A 17,880-nucleotide genomic window follows, 5' to 3' on the forward strand; every position below is an offset into this window, starting at 1 on the left:
CATATGAATGTATTGTAAGTTCTCATACGAAACGTCAGGCCAATGTAAGTCAGCATGAGTTTGTCTGTGGAACTGTTTTATCTAGGGTAACACTGATTTCTACTGACAACCGAGAGTAAATAGCGATTCAGTGTCCCCCGTTTTGTAACAACACTGATTTCTACGGACAATTGAGAGTAAATAGCAGCTAGGAATCATTCGTTCTACATCAACATCAATTTCTACCGACATTCGAGAGTAAATAGTGGATTGATATCATCCATTCTACATCAACATCAATTTCTACTGACAACCAGAGTAAACAGCAGTTTGGAGTCATTCATTCTACATCAACACCAATTTCTACTGACAACCAGAGTAAACAGCAGTTTGGAGTCATTCATTCTACATCAACATCAATTTCTACCGACAACTGAGAGTAAACAGCAGATTGATATCTTCCATTCTACATCAACTCTCGAATGTTTTAAGTTTCTAGGAAATTCTGTTTTCGTGTCACTATATGTTAACATATGATTATCTCCCCTTGATTATACACGGATGTATACGATAAGCCAGTACAGCAGTTCACCCAGTATCAGAACAAAGGAAAAATTATTGTAAGTTCTCATACGAAACGTCAGGCCAATGTTAGTCAGCATGAGTTTGTCTGTGGAACTGTTTTATCTCGGGTAACACTGATTTCTATTGACAACCCAGAGTAAATAGCGGTTCAGTGTCACCCGTGTTGCAACAACACTGATTTCTACTGACAATTGAGAGTAAATAGCGGTTCAGTAGTACCTCGTTTTACGTTAATAGTTCACCATGGTGCTTAACTTACTTTACAGAAGTTTTTCACCCTCTCTGGATCTTAACTTACCTTAAGGAAGTTTTTCACCCTCTCTGGATCGTAACAGTTGCTCTCCCTACAGATTCTCTCGACCTCTTTGATCTGTCCAGTCTTACAAGCAGCCTGAATGTACTTGAAGTGGACATCGGTGTCCTGACTGAAGTTCACGATGGATCCCAGGAAATAGAAGAGACCTGAGAGAACAAGAATTTGGATTTCATAATCTACTGAGAATTATTAATAAATTGTTTACCACATCATTTCCCACTAATCTTCTCCTTTTAATAACTATACAAACTCCTCAGCTTCTCCAATTAATTTGTGTCAGAAACAGCAGACAGCTTGTAGCTATGTTCCGACGCCAAGACTTTGAGAAATGAAGGATTTTCAGCTATTCTTATTCACATTCAAATTAGTTCAAACATCAAACACCTGATGTATAATCATCAAAACTCACCTTCAAAACTTTTGAAGGACTCAAATATTTCGATAAGTGACTGTGTGCCGAGTTGTTCATGGTATTTGGTAGCAATCTGCACACAGACTTGCAGGTTCTGGCGGATGTTTGCCTGCAGCATGGCTTTCAGACATTCTAATGAGTCCTCTATAGACAGGGAACCGAAGTAGTTCACCAGCCACTGAAAGACAAACATATAGACAACTGACTTTCTACAGCATTTCAGTCAAACCTCATTATCTTGAAACCAGGTGAGCAACGGAAAAACTTTGAGGTATCCTTTGTATTCAAGTTAAATAATTATATTTGATATATACTGTGAAACCCGACTCAATTAACACATTGTGGAACCAAGTCAGTATGTTGAATATGAGAGTGTGTCGGTAAAGTCAGTGAGTCAGATAGGATAGTATATCGGTAAAGTCAGTGAGTCAGATACGATAGTATGTCGGTAAAGTCAGTGAGTCGGATAGGATAGTATGTTGGTAAAGTCAGTGAGTCAGATAGGATAGTATGTCGGTAAAGTCAGTGAGTCGGATAGGATAGTATGTCAGTATAGTCGGTGAGTCAGATAGGAGAGTGTGTCGGTAAAGTCAGTGAGTCAGATACGATAGTATGTCGGTAAAGTCAGTGAGTCGGATAGGATAGTATGTCGGTAAAGTCAGTGAGTCGGATAGGATAGTATGTTGGTAAAGTCAGTGAGTCAGATAGGATAGTATGTCGGTAAAGTCAGTGAGTCGGATAGGAGAGTATGTCGGTAAAGTCAGTGAGTCGGATAGGAGAGTATGTCGGTAAAGTCAGTGAGTCGGATAGGATAGTATGTCGGTAAAGTCAGTGAGTCAGATACGATAGTATGTCGGTAAAGTCAGTGAGTCGGATAGGAGAGTATGTTGGTAAAGTCAGTGAGTCGGATAGGAGAGTATGTCGGTAAAGTCAGTGAGTCAGATAGGAAAGTGTGTCGGTAAAGTCAGTGTCAGCAATGACAGCAGAGCTAGTTGCCTTTCTGATGAATATGGTCGATGATACAGGATGACGTTGAGGTCAGTGGTCAGTATAGCCAGGTTTCAGTGTAATCGTTAATGTTAGAACTGAATTTTTACTAACAAAGTTAGACTGTTTTATAACATTGGAACTTGAGAGATATCAACTGCCAAAATAGAGATTATAGCGGTTGAGTAAACACCTGTGACTGGATAGAGTGCAGACTTACCTCTGGGTTGAGTAGGTGGGTGTGTACAACTGCCCGCTTGATGTCATACAGGTCTGTGTAATGTTCTAGTGCCTACAAAATCCATCACAAAGTTTAATTTAAGTATAGCACAACTGTTACACAGTAACATCTAACAACATATTATCTCCAACCAGATACAGAAATAAAAATTTGTTGGCATTAACTGTCTAACCTGTCTAAGTCCATAATTGACAAGATGAGAGAGAACATCATCTTTGAAAGAAATTAAAAGTCCAAAGTGTGATCTAAGACGATTTTACTGACTTGTTTCCCATGATAAATGGCCGTGGATCTAGTAAACGTTACTTCAGCTTTAAAGAAAACAGATTTGTTTGTTCATAACTGAATTGTCTGGATGGAGCCTGGTATTTTCTATCACTGTACCCAAAGGGTCCTGCCTATGAATTCTGGAAAATAATTTTACTCAAAATTTTGTGAACTTTCAGAAAATATATCGGAAATTTTTGAGAGGAGTTGACAGTAAATGTAGACATACTCTTTGTAGAAGTCCGGCCTTCTCACACAGCTGGGCCACATGAGCACGGTCATAGTGGGTAAACATTTGATTGCCGAGAATAGCATCTGCCACCTGTAACATATATATCAAAGACACTTGAAGGTCTCCGACAAAGATGCATTTTGACAGATTGAAAACATGTAAAGACTGTTGTGTATTTTTATATATTTATATACAAAATAAAAAGTTACATACTTTACTCTCCAATCACCCTTCAGAAGTTTTAGCTTGCTTTTTTAGGAATTCAAATTCTGAGTTGATAAATATAGAATACATTGCTGAATGTGGTTTTTATATCCTTGATAAAAGTATTCAATCAACCCTTTCAACCCTAGGAACTTTAAGTGGACTCTGCCATTCTTTCATAAATTGAAGTCCAATATGGTCAGTAGGGATTAAAGGGTTATTTTAACCCAATCTACCTGTGGAGCAGACATAAGGTTCATTTCTAGCAGTCTTGTCTGTAGTGGGGCCTCAGCGGGTCGGTTGTTCTTGAGGGCATCCAACAGGAACGAGGTGCACTGCTGGATCAGGTTAAACTCCATGAACACGTCAACAATCTGTGTAACAAAGTACAAAAGAATGCTGTATAAGGAGATATTTTATGTTATATAAAGACTTAAATCACTAAAAAGATAGGACAGAGGGACTTTGTGTCGCCAAACTGTTTACCGCTTCATTTAAAAAACACGTCCCATATTTACCTCAGGTCAGAGGATGTTCTTTAACTCTATCAATGTTAAGGGCCCTTCTCGTGTTGGAAAACCCTGCACTTTTAAAGTAGACGATAAAAATGCCCCTCTATCATTAATTTTCAAACCAAAGACCAGAATATTTGGCAACAATGTTTTTACCCGATGTTTATCTTTGATATTTACCCGATGTTTAACTTTGATGATTCCTCGATGTTTATCTCTGATGTTTACCCGATGTTTAACTTTGATGTTTACCTGATGTTTATCTTTGATGTTTACCCGATGTTTATCTTTGATGTTTACCCGATGTTCATCTTTGATATTTACCTGGTTTAGATCAGCCAGTGGTTCGTCATCTTGTACCAACATCTGGGCGAACTGTAGGCCCTGCTCGGGGTTCATCCTCATGATGTTACGCAATAGGAATATAAAATCTGGAGTGAAGCCAACTTTCTTGGCATACAGCACAATCTTCTGGAACTGTCCAGTCTCCGCGAAACACTGGATCACCTGTAAATGATGGTCAATACATGTCAAACACAGGAATCCTAAGTAGTGTTGAGAATCACTTTAAAATTCATGATTGATCATTGATCATCACCATTTCTTCAACGGTGGATGATCGATTATTGACCAAACATGAACAGAAAGGGAAATATCTGCAAAAACATCAATAAAAATGGGGGTGGGGGTGGGTGGGTATTTAATGCATTTTAATTTCAATTTATCAATTTTTGAAGTTAATAATAAAACTGTGATCAATCACAAATAAATTATGATTAATTCTAAGTGTATGCTTGTGGGGCCTGAGTTAAGCACACGACCAGTTAATTATTGTACGCCTAAAGACATACAGACAGCCATTTGTAAAACTAAGTTTCAATGTATGGCTGAATTACATTAAAATGTGGACGGGACATTCAGAATTAAAAAAAAAATAAACAGTTTGATGCCTCCATTTACTTAAAAGTTAAAACACAAGTTTTTGTAAAATATCATATTTTATATTTCTAGTAGAGCCAGCTTTGGGGCTTTAACTTACTTTGTTGGGGACATTTGCTCTGAGGTATACAGACAGAGCCAGTGTTGGGTCTGTGGCTTTGACTAGATCACCAAGCTCCTCGCTACATTCCAACTGAAACATAAAAAGAGGGTTTTTTTTACCAATAATTTTTTCTTAATTTGTTTCTCAATCTGACATTATTACTCCAGAAAATTATCTTAAGGATAAATATTTCTAGTAAGGGAGATCATGTTGTAACCAACAAGATCTCATCTGGTCTAGAAGTTAATGTTATATTACGACTTTGATAGGGGGACTGATGTCACGCCCTCGTCTCACGATACTAGATTAACAGTCGATGATAGAATGTCATGCCTTCGTCTCACGATACTAGATAAACAGTCGATGATAGAATGTCACGACCTCGTCTCACGATACTAGATAAACAGTCGATGATAGAATGTCATGCCTTCGTCTCACGATACGAGATAAACAGTTGATGATAGAATGTCATGCCCTCGTCTCACGATACGAGATAAACAGTCGATGATAGAATGTCACGCCCTCGTCTCACGATACTAGATAAACAGTCGATGATAGAATGTCATGCCTTCGTCTCACGATACTATATAAACAGTTGAAGATAGAATGTCATGCCTTCGTCTCACGATACGAGATAAACAGTCAATGATAGAATGTCATGCCTTCGTCTCACGATACTAGATAAACAGTCGATGATAGAATGTCACGCCTTCGTCTCACGATACTAGATTAACAGTCGATGATAGAATGTCACGCCTTCGTCTCACGATACTAGATTAACAGTCGATGATAGAATGTCACGCCTTCGTCTCACGATACTAGATTAACAGTCGATGATAGAATGTCATGCCTTCGTCTCACGATACTAGATTAACAGTTGATGATAGAATGTCACGCCTTCGTCTCACGATACTAGATTAACAGTCAATGATAGAATGTCATGCCTTCGTCTCACGATTAACACAATGACACCCACCTTCTCCTCCTTGAGCCACTTCTCCAGCAGCTGTTTACGGCCTTGTTGTAACACGGGGCGACAAAGCTCCAGGGACTCATACTTGTTGAGCTGACCTTTGTCCAGTAGGATTCCAAAGTACTGGAGCAGTGGAGATGTCTGGCCTGTGGTCGCTGGGACCTGTTGGAAACGCTGTATGGTCTGGGGGGTCCGTAGAATACCCTAGGGACATCAATCCATACAATTAGAGACTGTCCTTTTCTCAGATTACTTTTCTATGACGGCTAATATTTTTCTGATAAATTCTGATTTTAATTCTCCGAAAATGACAGCTGTACAATCATGCAAGGAGACTAGGTATATTCTCAACCAAGCTGCAAAAAATGGTAGGAATAAAAATGGTGATGACACTACAACTCAACGTCTTGGTTACCTTGGGGGCTCCAGCTGCTACTTTGGCAGCCTCTGCATAGTTGCCACTCTGAAACAGGTTGTTGAATTTGCGGACAAAAAGATCCTCAGCGCCCGGCAGGTTGCCACGGGACGCAACCTTGAGAGCAAGGTCAGGGTTCTGTAGCGTGGTGGTCAGGTACTGGACAATATTATCCTCTTCTACACTCACAGACAACACCTACAACAGATTTTCTCCATAACACTCTCTGCCTTTGTGAAATTATACATCAGTTACACATGTCATGTCTATCAATTATACATCAGTTACACATACCATGTCTATCAATAGGAACTTCATCATTTTTAATTATTTTAAAACTTACTTAAGATGTCTTATATTTTAAAATAAAAAAAATAATTTTGAAACTATCTTTTTAATTGAATTACATCATGTGTTTGTGTGAAAACCTTGGTTTATACTTTTGAGTAATTCACAATACAGAGAAACAACTGTCAACAAATTACAACAAATTAGTTTATTAATTCAATTTATTTAATTCAAAACTATATTTAAATGCACATGTTAAGACAGCCATTACCTATGTAAAATGTATTTATGTTAGAAGGCTTTTTGTCATTTCAAGGAAATAAAAATATGTTTAAACCAATTTAAATCAAAATTAAAAACCTGATATGTTTGTGTAGGTTAGACAGGTGACATTCATCTCTAACAGCATCAGAGGTGGTATGACTTTGTATCATTATATCATATCGTAATGACAAAACTAATTAAAGATTACAACACTACTGACCTGCCCTTTCCTGTTGACTCCAATGATTCCTGATGAGGCCTCGTGTGGGGCGGTGACAAAGATGGTGTCCCCACTGATTCGGTTCATGTAGATACAAGTCCCAGTCTCGATGTCGTACATGTGGATGTACCCATACTTAGTGATGAGGAAGGAAACGCTGTGTTTTGGACTCACCTATAGAATTAAAGGTATATGCTTATCAATGAAATATATCTGTCCAGTGCTACATGAGATTTTCTGCATGCAAGCATTTTGTTTTGGAAGCGGTCAAGCGCGACCTGTAACTTTTAACACTGACCAATGACAACCATCGAGTGTAGAACATGAAATAAATCTGTCCAAAGTTTCGAGCTGTTTAATTTCAAAAGTGGCCCAGTGTGACCTTAGACCTTTAACCTTGTCTGATGACCCTCAAAATCAGGTGTGGACCTTAATGGTCTGATGTTATGGTGTGAATATGAACTAAACCAGTCCAGGAGTTTGCGAGATATCTTGTACACAAGATCCTCATGAATGTAAGTTACTAAGTACGGAGTGATGGTTACTTTGTGTGCTCATTTATGAAGTCGTTGATACTTTAATTAAGGGTATATGTCACCTTACAGGACTTGTTTAGGAGGAATCCCATATCTTACACAACACCAAGACAAATACCTGCATAGCAACTGGGAAGTCATTCTGGGCTTCAGGTGGGAAGAAAACATCCACTGCCTTTTTTGTGAAGGGTTGATTCCCTTGGGGTGGCTGACCTACTTCTATCACATGGAGCTGAAAACAAAAACTGTCATCTGAGATTCGATAAACAAAAATTGTCATTTGAGATTCGATAGAAATTTCCACTAAAAATACCTAATGTACATGCTGTATTGATTCTGTTAGTCCCAACATCAGATCAGAATTTAATAAAAATAGATATTGAGTGAGCATTGTTATCAGACACAAAACAAAAGGCCCACTGGTCCTATATCATTCACACGTTCTGCAGATGACTTCAGCAGAGAACATGATTTAGTGAATTTCAACTTTGACCTGTGTCATGGATAAGGATCCTAGATTATTCTTTCTTTTTAGTTAGTACAGATCACTATCATGATTTTATTAATTTTGTATTCAGAAATAAATCCACTAAAGTAATTTGTAGATTTCAGCTGCCCTGGTGACCTAACTACATCAAGGTCAACAGTTTTAATAAACTTGAATGGGCTTTGTCTCAGTATGCTGCTGGTCAAATATCCTGACCCGTAACTTTTTGGATATGGTACATGTGACCTTGAAAGTGTGCAAAGGTCATTCAATAAAGCAAACTTGCCCACTCTTCATCCAGGCAACCTCATGACTAATCATCATTAAACTCGCATATCATTTGACCTGCTCCTACTTACCATATACTTTTCTGCCCTTCTACATACTTTTTAACCATACCATATACCATTGTCCAAATACATACCTTTCCGCCCTGAGCTCCCCTGACAGCAAACATAAATAGTGTGGAAGGGTTTGTGTTGCCCTCCATTTTGAATGTAGCGAAGGCTGCAGCGTGCCCCTCAATAGGCTGACTAACTTTCCTCTCCACAGAGTACAGCTGCATTGCACCCACAACACGATTTTGCTGAAATTAGAAAATACGTCTTGATGAAAAGTCTCCAATGCAATCCCAGATGATTGACCTCTTACTCGAAAACTCTTGTCATGTGAATTTTACACCTCTATATAACCAAACAGAAGCCTTGGTGTCAAGGGGAACCATTCACCTGTGTGGAAAAACCAAATAGAAAAACAAAAAAATTTGCAATTTTGAAAACGGAACTCTGGTGGATAGGCATATGAATATTAGCAAACTTTGAAGGAAGAAATTCAATGATTTCAAAAGTTATCATGCAAAAAAAATTAATAAATAAATAAAAATCTGAAGACAAATATCCTGATTAGCCCTATGAATAGTGTTTATTAGATGTATAGTTCGATAACCGGTTATATATAAATAGCCTGATTATATACATGAATAGCAAGATTAGATCTATTAATAGCATTAGATCTATAAATAGCATGATTAGATCTATCAATTTCTTTGGTCTGGTTTCAGGGTCTGGTCTAAGTTACTGATGCTGATTGGCTGGCCCCTCAACTCGCCCCAAAAACTGTATCATTGTGCTAGGTGGGATGTCTTAAAACGCGAGACAGGATTGGTTGTCGCCCCGGAATACCTCACAATTCTAACCAAACTAACTTACCTTTTTAAAGTTTTTAAAGTTGAAATGTTGCCGTACATGAGGATTTTCCTTACAACAGTTTCAGATTATTTTATCTTTCTGCCATTTTACAAGTTTAAGGTCTGCTTTCAATACAGAATTGAAGATTGCCGAAATTGCAGATTTTGCAAACAGTAAAATAACACATCCAATACATAAAAGATTGACTGTGGGTGAGTCTTAAGTGAATCAAATGTTATTTGCTTTTCTCGGTTTCAATAAATGTCAAAATGGTACAGAAAAGGAACACCTGAAAACACCAGTATCGGTGAGAAGCACACCACAACAATCACGCCCTATACAACTACATGCATGAACTTAAACAAACACCAGGGTACACTTATCCTATTCTCAATACGTGATAGTCTGGCAGCCACAAAAATGGAGCTAAATCCTAAACATTACCCTCTAATTTTGTTTAATTTTTGCTAAAAAAAAGTCAGGAAGTTCAAAGTTCAAGAGTCAAAATTTCAAAAATTTGTTTCCTGAATTTAGCTCCAAAGCATCAAAGCATCAATGTTATACCAAAAAGGGTCCACCATGAAAAAAAAAAGGGAAAAATAACTCAATATATAAAATAATAAATGTGAGCATTCCCTTCCACCAACACATATTGATTAACTGCTAGAACAGAATGGTCAATCAGGCTTATTGGTGTCTTTGACAATTTGGACATTTAATTTAAAAGAAATAAACAAAGGATAACAATCTATTGTAAGGAACTACCACTACAACAATGCTTCTACATAATACACATCAACTTTAAGTGACCAGTAACTTTCCCTATTTAGTATTCCATCAAGCTGACCGGTAACTTTTCCTATTAAGTATTCCATCAAGCTGACCGGTAACTTTTCCTATTAAGCATTTCATTAAGCTGACCGGTAACTTTTCCTATTAAGTATTCCATCAAGCTGACCATTAACTGTCATGATTTAGTATTCCATCAAGCTGACCAGTAACTTTCCCTATTTAGTTTTCGATCAAGCTGACCAGTAACTTTCCCTATTTAGTTTTCGATCAAGCTGACCAGTAACTTTCCCTATTTAGTTTTCCATCAAGCTGACCAGTAACTTTCCCTATTTAGTTTTCGATCAAGCTGACCAGTAACTTTCCCAATTTAGTTTTCGATCAAGCTGACCATTAACTGTCCTGATTTAGTTTTCAATCAAACTATCTTTTTCCATCATACCGGCCAGGCCTTTTTCAAATGACCACCCTTAAATTTCTGTTTCTCATGGACTCATTCAGGTTTCCGAGATTTGCATACTTTGGACAGGGTAAAGGCTTGGTGAGTATAATATTGATTACAACGGTAACCAGAGTGCAGGCAGAAGTGTGTGGGTGATGTACAAGCATTGCTGGGGCCTATAACATCGCAGCCTACATGTTGATGTTGACAGTAAATATTTCACAAGCATAAGGGCCACATCCTTTCATAGCAGTTTTTCCTTTACAGTTATGAACTTTTATATTTTTTTTGTGTACATGACAATATTCACTTTAGCTCAAAATGCCTCCAAAATTATGACTGGTCGCCTAAACTATAGGGGGCGCCACTGATGTTAACATTGAGTCTGAGTGTGTGTAGAGGAATGGTCACCTACACTACAGGGGGAGCCACTGATGTTCACATTGAGTCTGTGTGTGTAGAGGAATGGTCACCTACACTACAGGGGGAGCCACTGATGTTCACATTGAGTCTGTGTGTGTAGAGGAATGGTCACCTACACTACAGGGGGCGCCACTGATGTTCACATTGAGTCTGTGTGTGTGTAGAGGAATGGTCACCTACACTACAGGGGGAGCCACTGATGTTCACATTGAGTCTGTGTGTGTAGAGGAATGGTCACCTACACTACAGGGGGCGCCACTGATGTTCACATTGAGTCTGTGTGTGTGTAGAGGAATGGTCACCTACACTACAGGGGGAGCCACTGATGTTCACATTGAGTCTGTGTGTGTGTAGAGGAATGGTCACCTACACTACAGGGGGAGCCACTGATGTTCACATTGTGTCTGTGTGTAGAGGAATGGTCACCTACACTACAGGGGGCGCCACTGATGTTCACATTGTGTCTGTGTGTGTGTAGAGGAATGGTTAACTACACTACAGGGGGAGCCACTGATGTTCACATTGAGTCTGTGTAGAGGAATGGTCACCTAAACTACAGGTGGCGCTTCTGATGTTCACATTGTCAACGTTCGATATTTTAAGCTCATTAGCCATAAAATAAAGTTAAAACAATTTTTTCTTTCAGATTCAAAGGAAAACAAGGACTAATACACAAAGAAACTTTGAAAATAAATTTTCAATATTTTTTTGTCTCTTTTTTTTTTAACTCTAAAGTTTTTGTCGAAGTCTAACAAGGAAGGTCTGGGTTCTGGGGTCTTGGGTCTGGGGTCTGGGTTCTGGGATTGGGAGTTGAGGACATGTTGACAATGTGAATAGTGAGGCAGCGATGGCCCGGTGTCTGTATATACTTACTGCTGCCTCAGGCCCCGTCTGAAAATGTCAATAAGTGTTATCAGAAAACATAATAGCACAAACTTAAAGAACACCCTTGTCCATAGCACACCATCAAGATGACCAGTAACTTTCCCTATTTAGTATTCCATCAAGCTGACCGGTAACTTTCCCTATTTAGTATTCCATCAAGCTGACCAGTAACTTTCCCTATTTAGTATTCCATCAAGATGACCAGTAACTTTCCCTATTTAGTATTCCATCAAGCTGACCATTAACTTTCCCTATTTGGTATTCCACCAAGCTGACCGGTAACTTTCCTATTTAGTATTCCATCAAGCTGACCAGTAACTTTCCCTATTTAGTATTCCATCAAGCTGACCGGTAACTCTCCCTATTATGTATTCCATCAAGCTGACCGGTAACTCTCCCTATTAAGTATTCCATCAAGCTGACCGGTAACTTTTCCTATTTCGTATTTCATCAAGCTGACTGGTAACTTCTCCTATTTCGTTTTTCATCAAGCTGACCGGTAACTCTCCCTATTAAGTATTTCATCAAGCTGACCAGTAACTTTTCCTATTTAGTATTCCATCAAGCTGACCAGTAACTTTTCCTATTTCGTTTTTCATCAAGCTGACCAGTAACTTTTCCTATTTAGTATTACATCAAGCATATCATACGGACACCCATAAATATTTGCGGATAGTGTTCACTCGTGTATAGTGCGCAGGTACATTTTTGAGGCTCTTTTTAAAAGGAAAAAAAACGAAACATTTTCTTTTTATCTAATGTTTAACTGCACGGTAGATGAATTCTACAACACAACATTTAGATTGGAATCTGTTATCAAAGCTACAATACAACATTTAATTGGAATCACCGGTCAGATTTGACATATTGAATTGACTGGTTGTTAACATTATACTGCGACAGGCCTAGTCAGCTTGCAAATTGGAGCGCTCCCATCTACGATGTTTGTATGGAATTATTAATCCTACCCTCGATTACCTTGTGATTTGCAGGCTAGTATGACCATTTTTGATATTTATACACAAAATATAGAAAGCTAGTTAGGCCCAAATATAACAAGATTGACTGGTAAGCCGAGTACAGTAATAATGTAACACTGGCCGCCATTTTGTATGTTGAAACAATTCTGCTGTCGGTGTGCTGGTCACTGTTTTTATACCAACCAAATGAATATCTCCATCGGATAAATTTCATAGTGCAGACAATGAATTAGAGCAGTTTTCACAGATCATAATTTTAAAGAGCTATTTGGTCAGTGACTGCCGCACGAGAACAAGGCATTAGTGTTATCCTTGCCAAATTGTGCATACATGCTGTTAAAGCTTCCGTAAATAAATAAGGTGAACCTGATCAGTTTCTGGCAAAGCTCTGGATTAATCAGGTGATTTATTTAGAATTATGAATTAACTAAGTACTGATATATCATTTCAAGTTTTGTATGATCTTAATTGAGTCATTCTCATCATTTTAGACCTGAACTTGCTCAAGTGAGACTGCATGTGCACGGAACATGTGTGGCTTACAATCGACTAACAAAAATCCAAATAATTGCTGAAAGATACACAATTTCAAGGAATTAAACATCTACATAACTATTTATTTCTTTGATTATTTGTTCAATATTTACTAACTACATGTTTTTATATATAAGTATTAAATCATAATCCTACTGTCGAAGGAAAGGATTACAGATCTCGCATCACATTCATGGCACCCATGCATCTGACCGGCAACAGCTTGTTCCTGTATATAATATGCAGTGGATTTTTTCACTTCTCAAATTTTGAAAAAAAGTGTGCACTATACGCGAATATTTACGGTAACTTTCAAAATTTAGCATTCCATCAAGCTGACCAGTAACTTTCCCAATTTAGCATTCCATCAAGCTGACCATTAACTGTCCTGGTTTAGTTTTCCATCAAGCTGACCATTAACTGTCCTGGTTTAGTTTTCGATCAAGCTGACCATTAACTGTCCTGATTTAGTTTTCCATCAAACTGACCATTAACTGCCCGATTAAGTTTTCCATCAAGCTGACCATTAACTGTCCTGGTTTAGTTTTCGATCAAGCTGACCATTAACTGTCCTGATTTAGTTTTCCATCAAACTGACCATTAACTGCCCGATTAAGTTTTCCATCAAGCTGACCATTAACTGTCCTGGTTTAGTTTTCGATCAAGCTGACCATTAACTTTCCTGATTTAGTTTTCCATTAAACTAACTTGTATCTTTATTCCATCATACCGGCCAGGCCTTTTTCAAATGACCACCCTTAAGTTTCTCTGATTCTCATGGACTCATTCAGATTTCAGAGATTTGCATACTTTGGACAGGGTAAAGGCTTGGTGAGTATAATTATTGATTACAATGGTAATCAGAGTGCAGGCAGAAGTGTGTGGGTGATGTACAAGCATTGCTGGGGCCTATAACATCGCAGCCTACATGTTGATGTTGACAGTAACTGGGGCCTATAACATCGCAGCCTACATGTTGATGTTGACAGTAAGTATTTCACAAGCATAAGGGTCACATCTTTTCCCAACAGTATTTACTTCAGAGTTTCCAATTTTCTACTCTCTACTCTGTACACAACAACATTAATATCTCCAAAAATAAGACTGGTCGCCTACACTACAGGGGGAGCCACTGATGTTCACATTAAGTTTGTGTGTGTGTAGAGGACTGGTCACCTACACTACAGGGGGAGCCACTGATGTTCACATTGAGTCTGTGTGTGTGTAGAGGAATGGTCACCTACACTACAGGGGGCGCCACTGATGTTCACATTGAGTCTGTGTGTGTGGGGAGGAATGGTCACCTACACTACAGGGGGAGCCACTGATGTTCACATTGAGTCTGTGTGTGTGTAGAGCCACTGATGTTCACATTGAGTCTGTGTGTAGAGGAATGGTCACCTACACTACAGGGGGAGCCACTGATGTTCACATTGAGTCTGTGTGTAGAGGAATGGTCACCTACACTACAGGGGGAGCCACTGATGTTCACATTGAGTCTGTGTGTGTGTGTAGAGGAATGGTCACCTACACTACAGGGGGCGCCACTGATGTTCACATTGAGTCTGTGTTTGTAGAGGAATGGTCACCTACACTACAGGGGGAGCCACTGATGTTCACATTGAGTTTGTGTGTGTAGAGGAATGGTCGCCTACACTACAGGAGGCGCCACTGATGTTCACATTGAGCCTGTGTGTGTGTAGAGGAATGGTCACCTACACTACAGGGGGCGCCACTGATGTTCACATTGAGTCTGTGTGTAGAGGAATGGTCACCTACACTACAGGGGGAGCAACTGATGTTCATATTGAGTCTGTGTGTGTGTAGAGGAAAAGTCGCCTACACTACAGGGGGAGCCACTGATGTTCACATTGAGTCTGGGTGTAGAGGAATGGCCGCCTACACTACAGGGGGCGCCACTGATGTTAACATTGATTCTGTGTGTGTGTAGAGGAATGGTCACCTACACTACAGGGGGAGCCACTGATGTTCACATGGAGTCTGTGTGTGTAGAGGAATGGTCACCTACACTACAGGGGGCGCCACTGATGTTCACATTGAGTCTGTGTGTAGAGGAATGGTCGCCTACACTACAGGGGGAGCCACTGATGTTCACATTGAGTCTATGTGTGTGTGGAGGAATGGTCACCTACACTACAGGGGGAGCCACTGATGTTCACATTGTCAACTCTGCTATTTCAAGCCAACTTAGACGTTAAGAAAAAAATCAAAACAAACAGTTTCTTTTGGATTAACAGTTTAAATAGGACAAATGCATTACTCAAAGTTACTTTACTCAAATTTTTTGACATTTTCATGTCTCTTTTTTTCAACTTTTAAGTTTTTGGGGAAGTCCAACAAGGAAGGTCAGGGTTCTAGGTTCTGGGGTCTGGGGTCTGGGGTCTGGGATTGGGAGTTGAGGACATGTTGACAATGTGAATAGTGAGACAGTGAAGGCCCAGTTTCTGTATATACTTACTGCTGCCTCAGCCCCCGTCTGAAAATGTCAATAAGTGTTATCAGAAAACATAATAGCACAAAGAACACCCTTGTCAATAGCACACCACCATCACTCCATAAGCTAACACACCTGTTGAAAGTAAAATGATTTTGGCAAAATTGGCAGTAAAAAAAAGCTAATGGATTGCTTTTTCCTATTTGAATACCTAAAGTGGGATTCAGCAGTGTGAAAAACAACACGTTACAAGTAAGCTCATCAAATAAAAACATGGAGAATATTTAAATATTGAACATGCACCTCATCAGCCTCTCTTTGACTTAAAGAGAGTTCAACGTAAATTTCTGTAAGAAATTTGTAATTATTTTTGTAACAATTTTACTATAAAATGTCAATGCTGAACATGAAAACTGTTCAGGTATAAACCCAGCATCCTTAACTTTATCACTGACTGAAATGTTTATAAACGAACTAAAATGTTTATAACGGAGCGAAATAAACATAAGTGTGGCGGGGGGAAGTTGACGGTGTGGAGACAGTGTGTTCCTATAGCTATTCCTCTTACTACTGATACTGAGAAAGATTTCCTAAATCATATGGAGGGTCATGTTGATCGTATTAAGTTACAAAGTTAGGTATCAAAGACAAGACAACAGTAAGAGTCGATGAGCATTAGTCCCCAGTACACAGTAAGAGTAGAGTGACACATAGTAGATTATTCAATGTATCGACACACAAGATTAGATATCGGCTAGAAACATCAGGCAGAAAAAAGTTACTTTCAATTATCAATAAAGCATGATCAATTTTCTGTTGGGTAATAACACATCAAACAGAGACTAATTGCTCAGATCACAGAAGAGGTTTTCAGCAAACAACGTAAAAACTGTTACATAAGAGCCTCTAGCAGATGAAGCTTTCGGTTAAATGTGATACAAAAGACGACATCAATGTCACCAATGACCTTGTTGTCGGGAATATTGTTTAAAGATACTATAATGCTGATGAAACATTTGTTGTAGTGACTCGACTATTAACTGAGAAATGCACACTAGCTTAGACTTAAGTGATTACAAACAAAACCACTGCAGGGTAAAACCTAGCATACAGCTACTTACCACACCCCCTGTAATTCAGATACAAGTGTCTCTACCTATCTTAAACTGATGTGCTCCCAGTAAGTCTGACCATATCTGACGTCTGTCCACCCCTCTAAGTCCGATGTCTGCCCACCCCTCTAAGTCTGATGTGTGCCCACCCCTCTTAGTCCGATGTCTGCCCACCCCTCTAAGTCCGATGTCTGCCCACCCCTCTAAGTCTGACGTGTGCCAACCCCTCTTAGTCCGATGTCTGCCCTACCTGCTTAGTCTGACGTGTGCCCACCCCTCTTAGTCCGATGTCTGCCCTACCTGCTTAGTCCGACGTCTGCCAACCCCTCTTAGTCCCATGTCTGCCCACCCCTCTAAGTCTGATGTGTGCCCACCCCTCTTAGTCCGATGTCTGCCCACCCCTCTAAGTCTGTTGTCTGCCCATCCCTCTAAGTCTGACGTCTGTCCACCCCTCTAAGTCTGACGTGTGCCCACCTCTCTAAGTCTGATGTGTGCCCACCCCTCTTAGTCTGACGTGTACCCACCCCTCTAAGTCTGACGTGTACCCACCCCTCTAAGTCTGTTGTCTGCCCATCCCTCTAAGTCTGACGTGTACCCACCCCTCTAAGTCTGATGTGTACCCACCCCTCTAAGTCTGACGTGTACCCACCCCTCTAAGTCTGATGTGTACCCACCCCTCTAAGTCTGACGTCTGCCCACCTCTCTAAGTCTGATGTGTGCCCACCCCTCTTAGTCTGACGTGTACCCACCCCTCTAAGTCTGATGTCTGCCCACCCCTCTAAGTCTGACGTGTGCCCACCCCTCTAAGTCTGACGGGTACCCACCCCTCTAAGTCTGATGTCTGCCCACCCCTCTAAGTCTGACGGGTACCCACCCCTCTAAGTCTGACGTCTGCCCACCCCTCTAAGTCTGACGGGTACCCACCCCTCTAAGTCCGACGTCTGCCCACCCCTCTAAGTCTGACGTGTACCCACCCCTCTAAGTCTGACGTCTGTCCACTCCTCTAAGTCTGACATCTGTCCACCCCTCTAAGTCTGATGTGTGCCCACCCCTCTAAGTCTGACGTGTGTCCACCCCTCTAAGTCTGATGTCTGCCCACCCCTCTAAGTCTGA

At 39.8% G+C, this 17,880-nt stretch overlaps 1 protein-coding gene across 3 annotated transcripts in view; it reads right to left on the reverse strand.

The window, feature by feature from the left end:
• LOC117333489 (clathrin heavy chain 1) overlaps nucleotides 1–17,880 on the reverse strand; it is a 49,056-nt gene that overhangs the window by 19,198 nt on the left and 11,978 nt on the right. The window contains exons 5-18 of one of the 3 annotated variants that reach the window (XM_033892801.1): nucleotides 15,680–15,697; nucleotides 11,675–11,692; nucleotides 8,385–8,546; nucleotides 7,592–7,705; nucleotides 6,938–7,111; nucleotides 6,166–6,363; nucleotides 5,754–5,954; nucleotides 4,775–4,867; nucleotides 4,060–4,242; nucleotides 3,460–3,597; nucleotides 3,017–3,109; nucleotides 2,500–2,571; nucleotides 1,290–1,470; nucleotides 863–1,026 (exon numbers count right to left, since the gene is read on the reverse strand). In XM_033892801.1, coding sequence (XP_033748692.1) covers nucleotides 863–1,026; nucleotides 1,290–1,470; nucleotides 2,500–2,571; nucleotides 3,017–3,109; nucleotides 3,460–3,597; nucleotides 4,060–4,242; nucleotides 4,775–4,867; nucleotides 5,754–5,954; nucleotides 6,166–6,363; nucleotides 6,938–7,111; nucleotides 7,592–7,705; nucleotides 8,385–8,546; nucleotides 11,675–11,692; nucleotides 15,680–15,697 — 1,809 coding nt within the window. The remainder of the gene's footprint in view (nucleotides 1–862; nucleotides 1,027–1,289; nucleotides 1,471–2,499; nucleotides 2,572–3,016; nucleotides 3,110–3,459; nucleotides 3,598–4,059; nucleotides 4,243–4,774; nucleotides 4,868–5,753; nucleotides 5,955–6,165; nucleotides 6,364–6,937; nucleotides 7,112–7,591; nucleotides 7,706–8,384; nucleotides 8,547–11,674; nucleotides 11,693–15,679; nucleotides 15,698–17,880) is intronic. The other 2 variants (XM_033892802.1, XM_033892803.1) reach the window with 2 other exon arrangements.

This window comes from Pecten maximus, chromosome 8 (assembly GCF_902652985.1).
Source record: "Pecten maximus chromosome 8, xPecMax1.1, whole genome shotgun sequence".
NCBI classification, from domain to species: domain Eukaryota; kingdom Metazoa; phylum Mollusca; class Bivalvia; order Pectinida; family Pectinidae; genus Pecten; species Pecten maximus.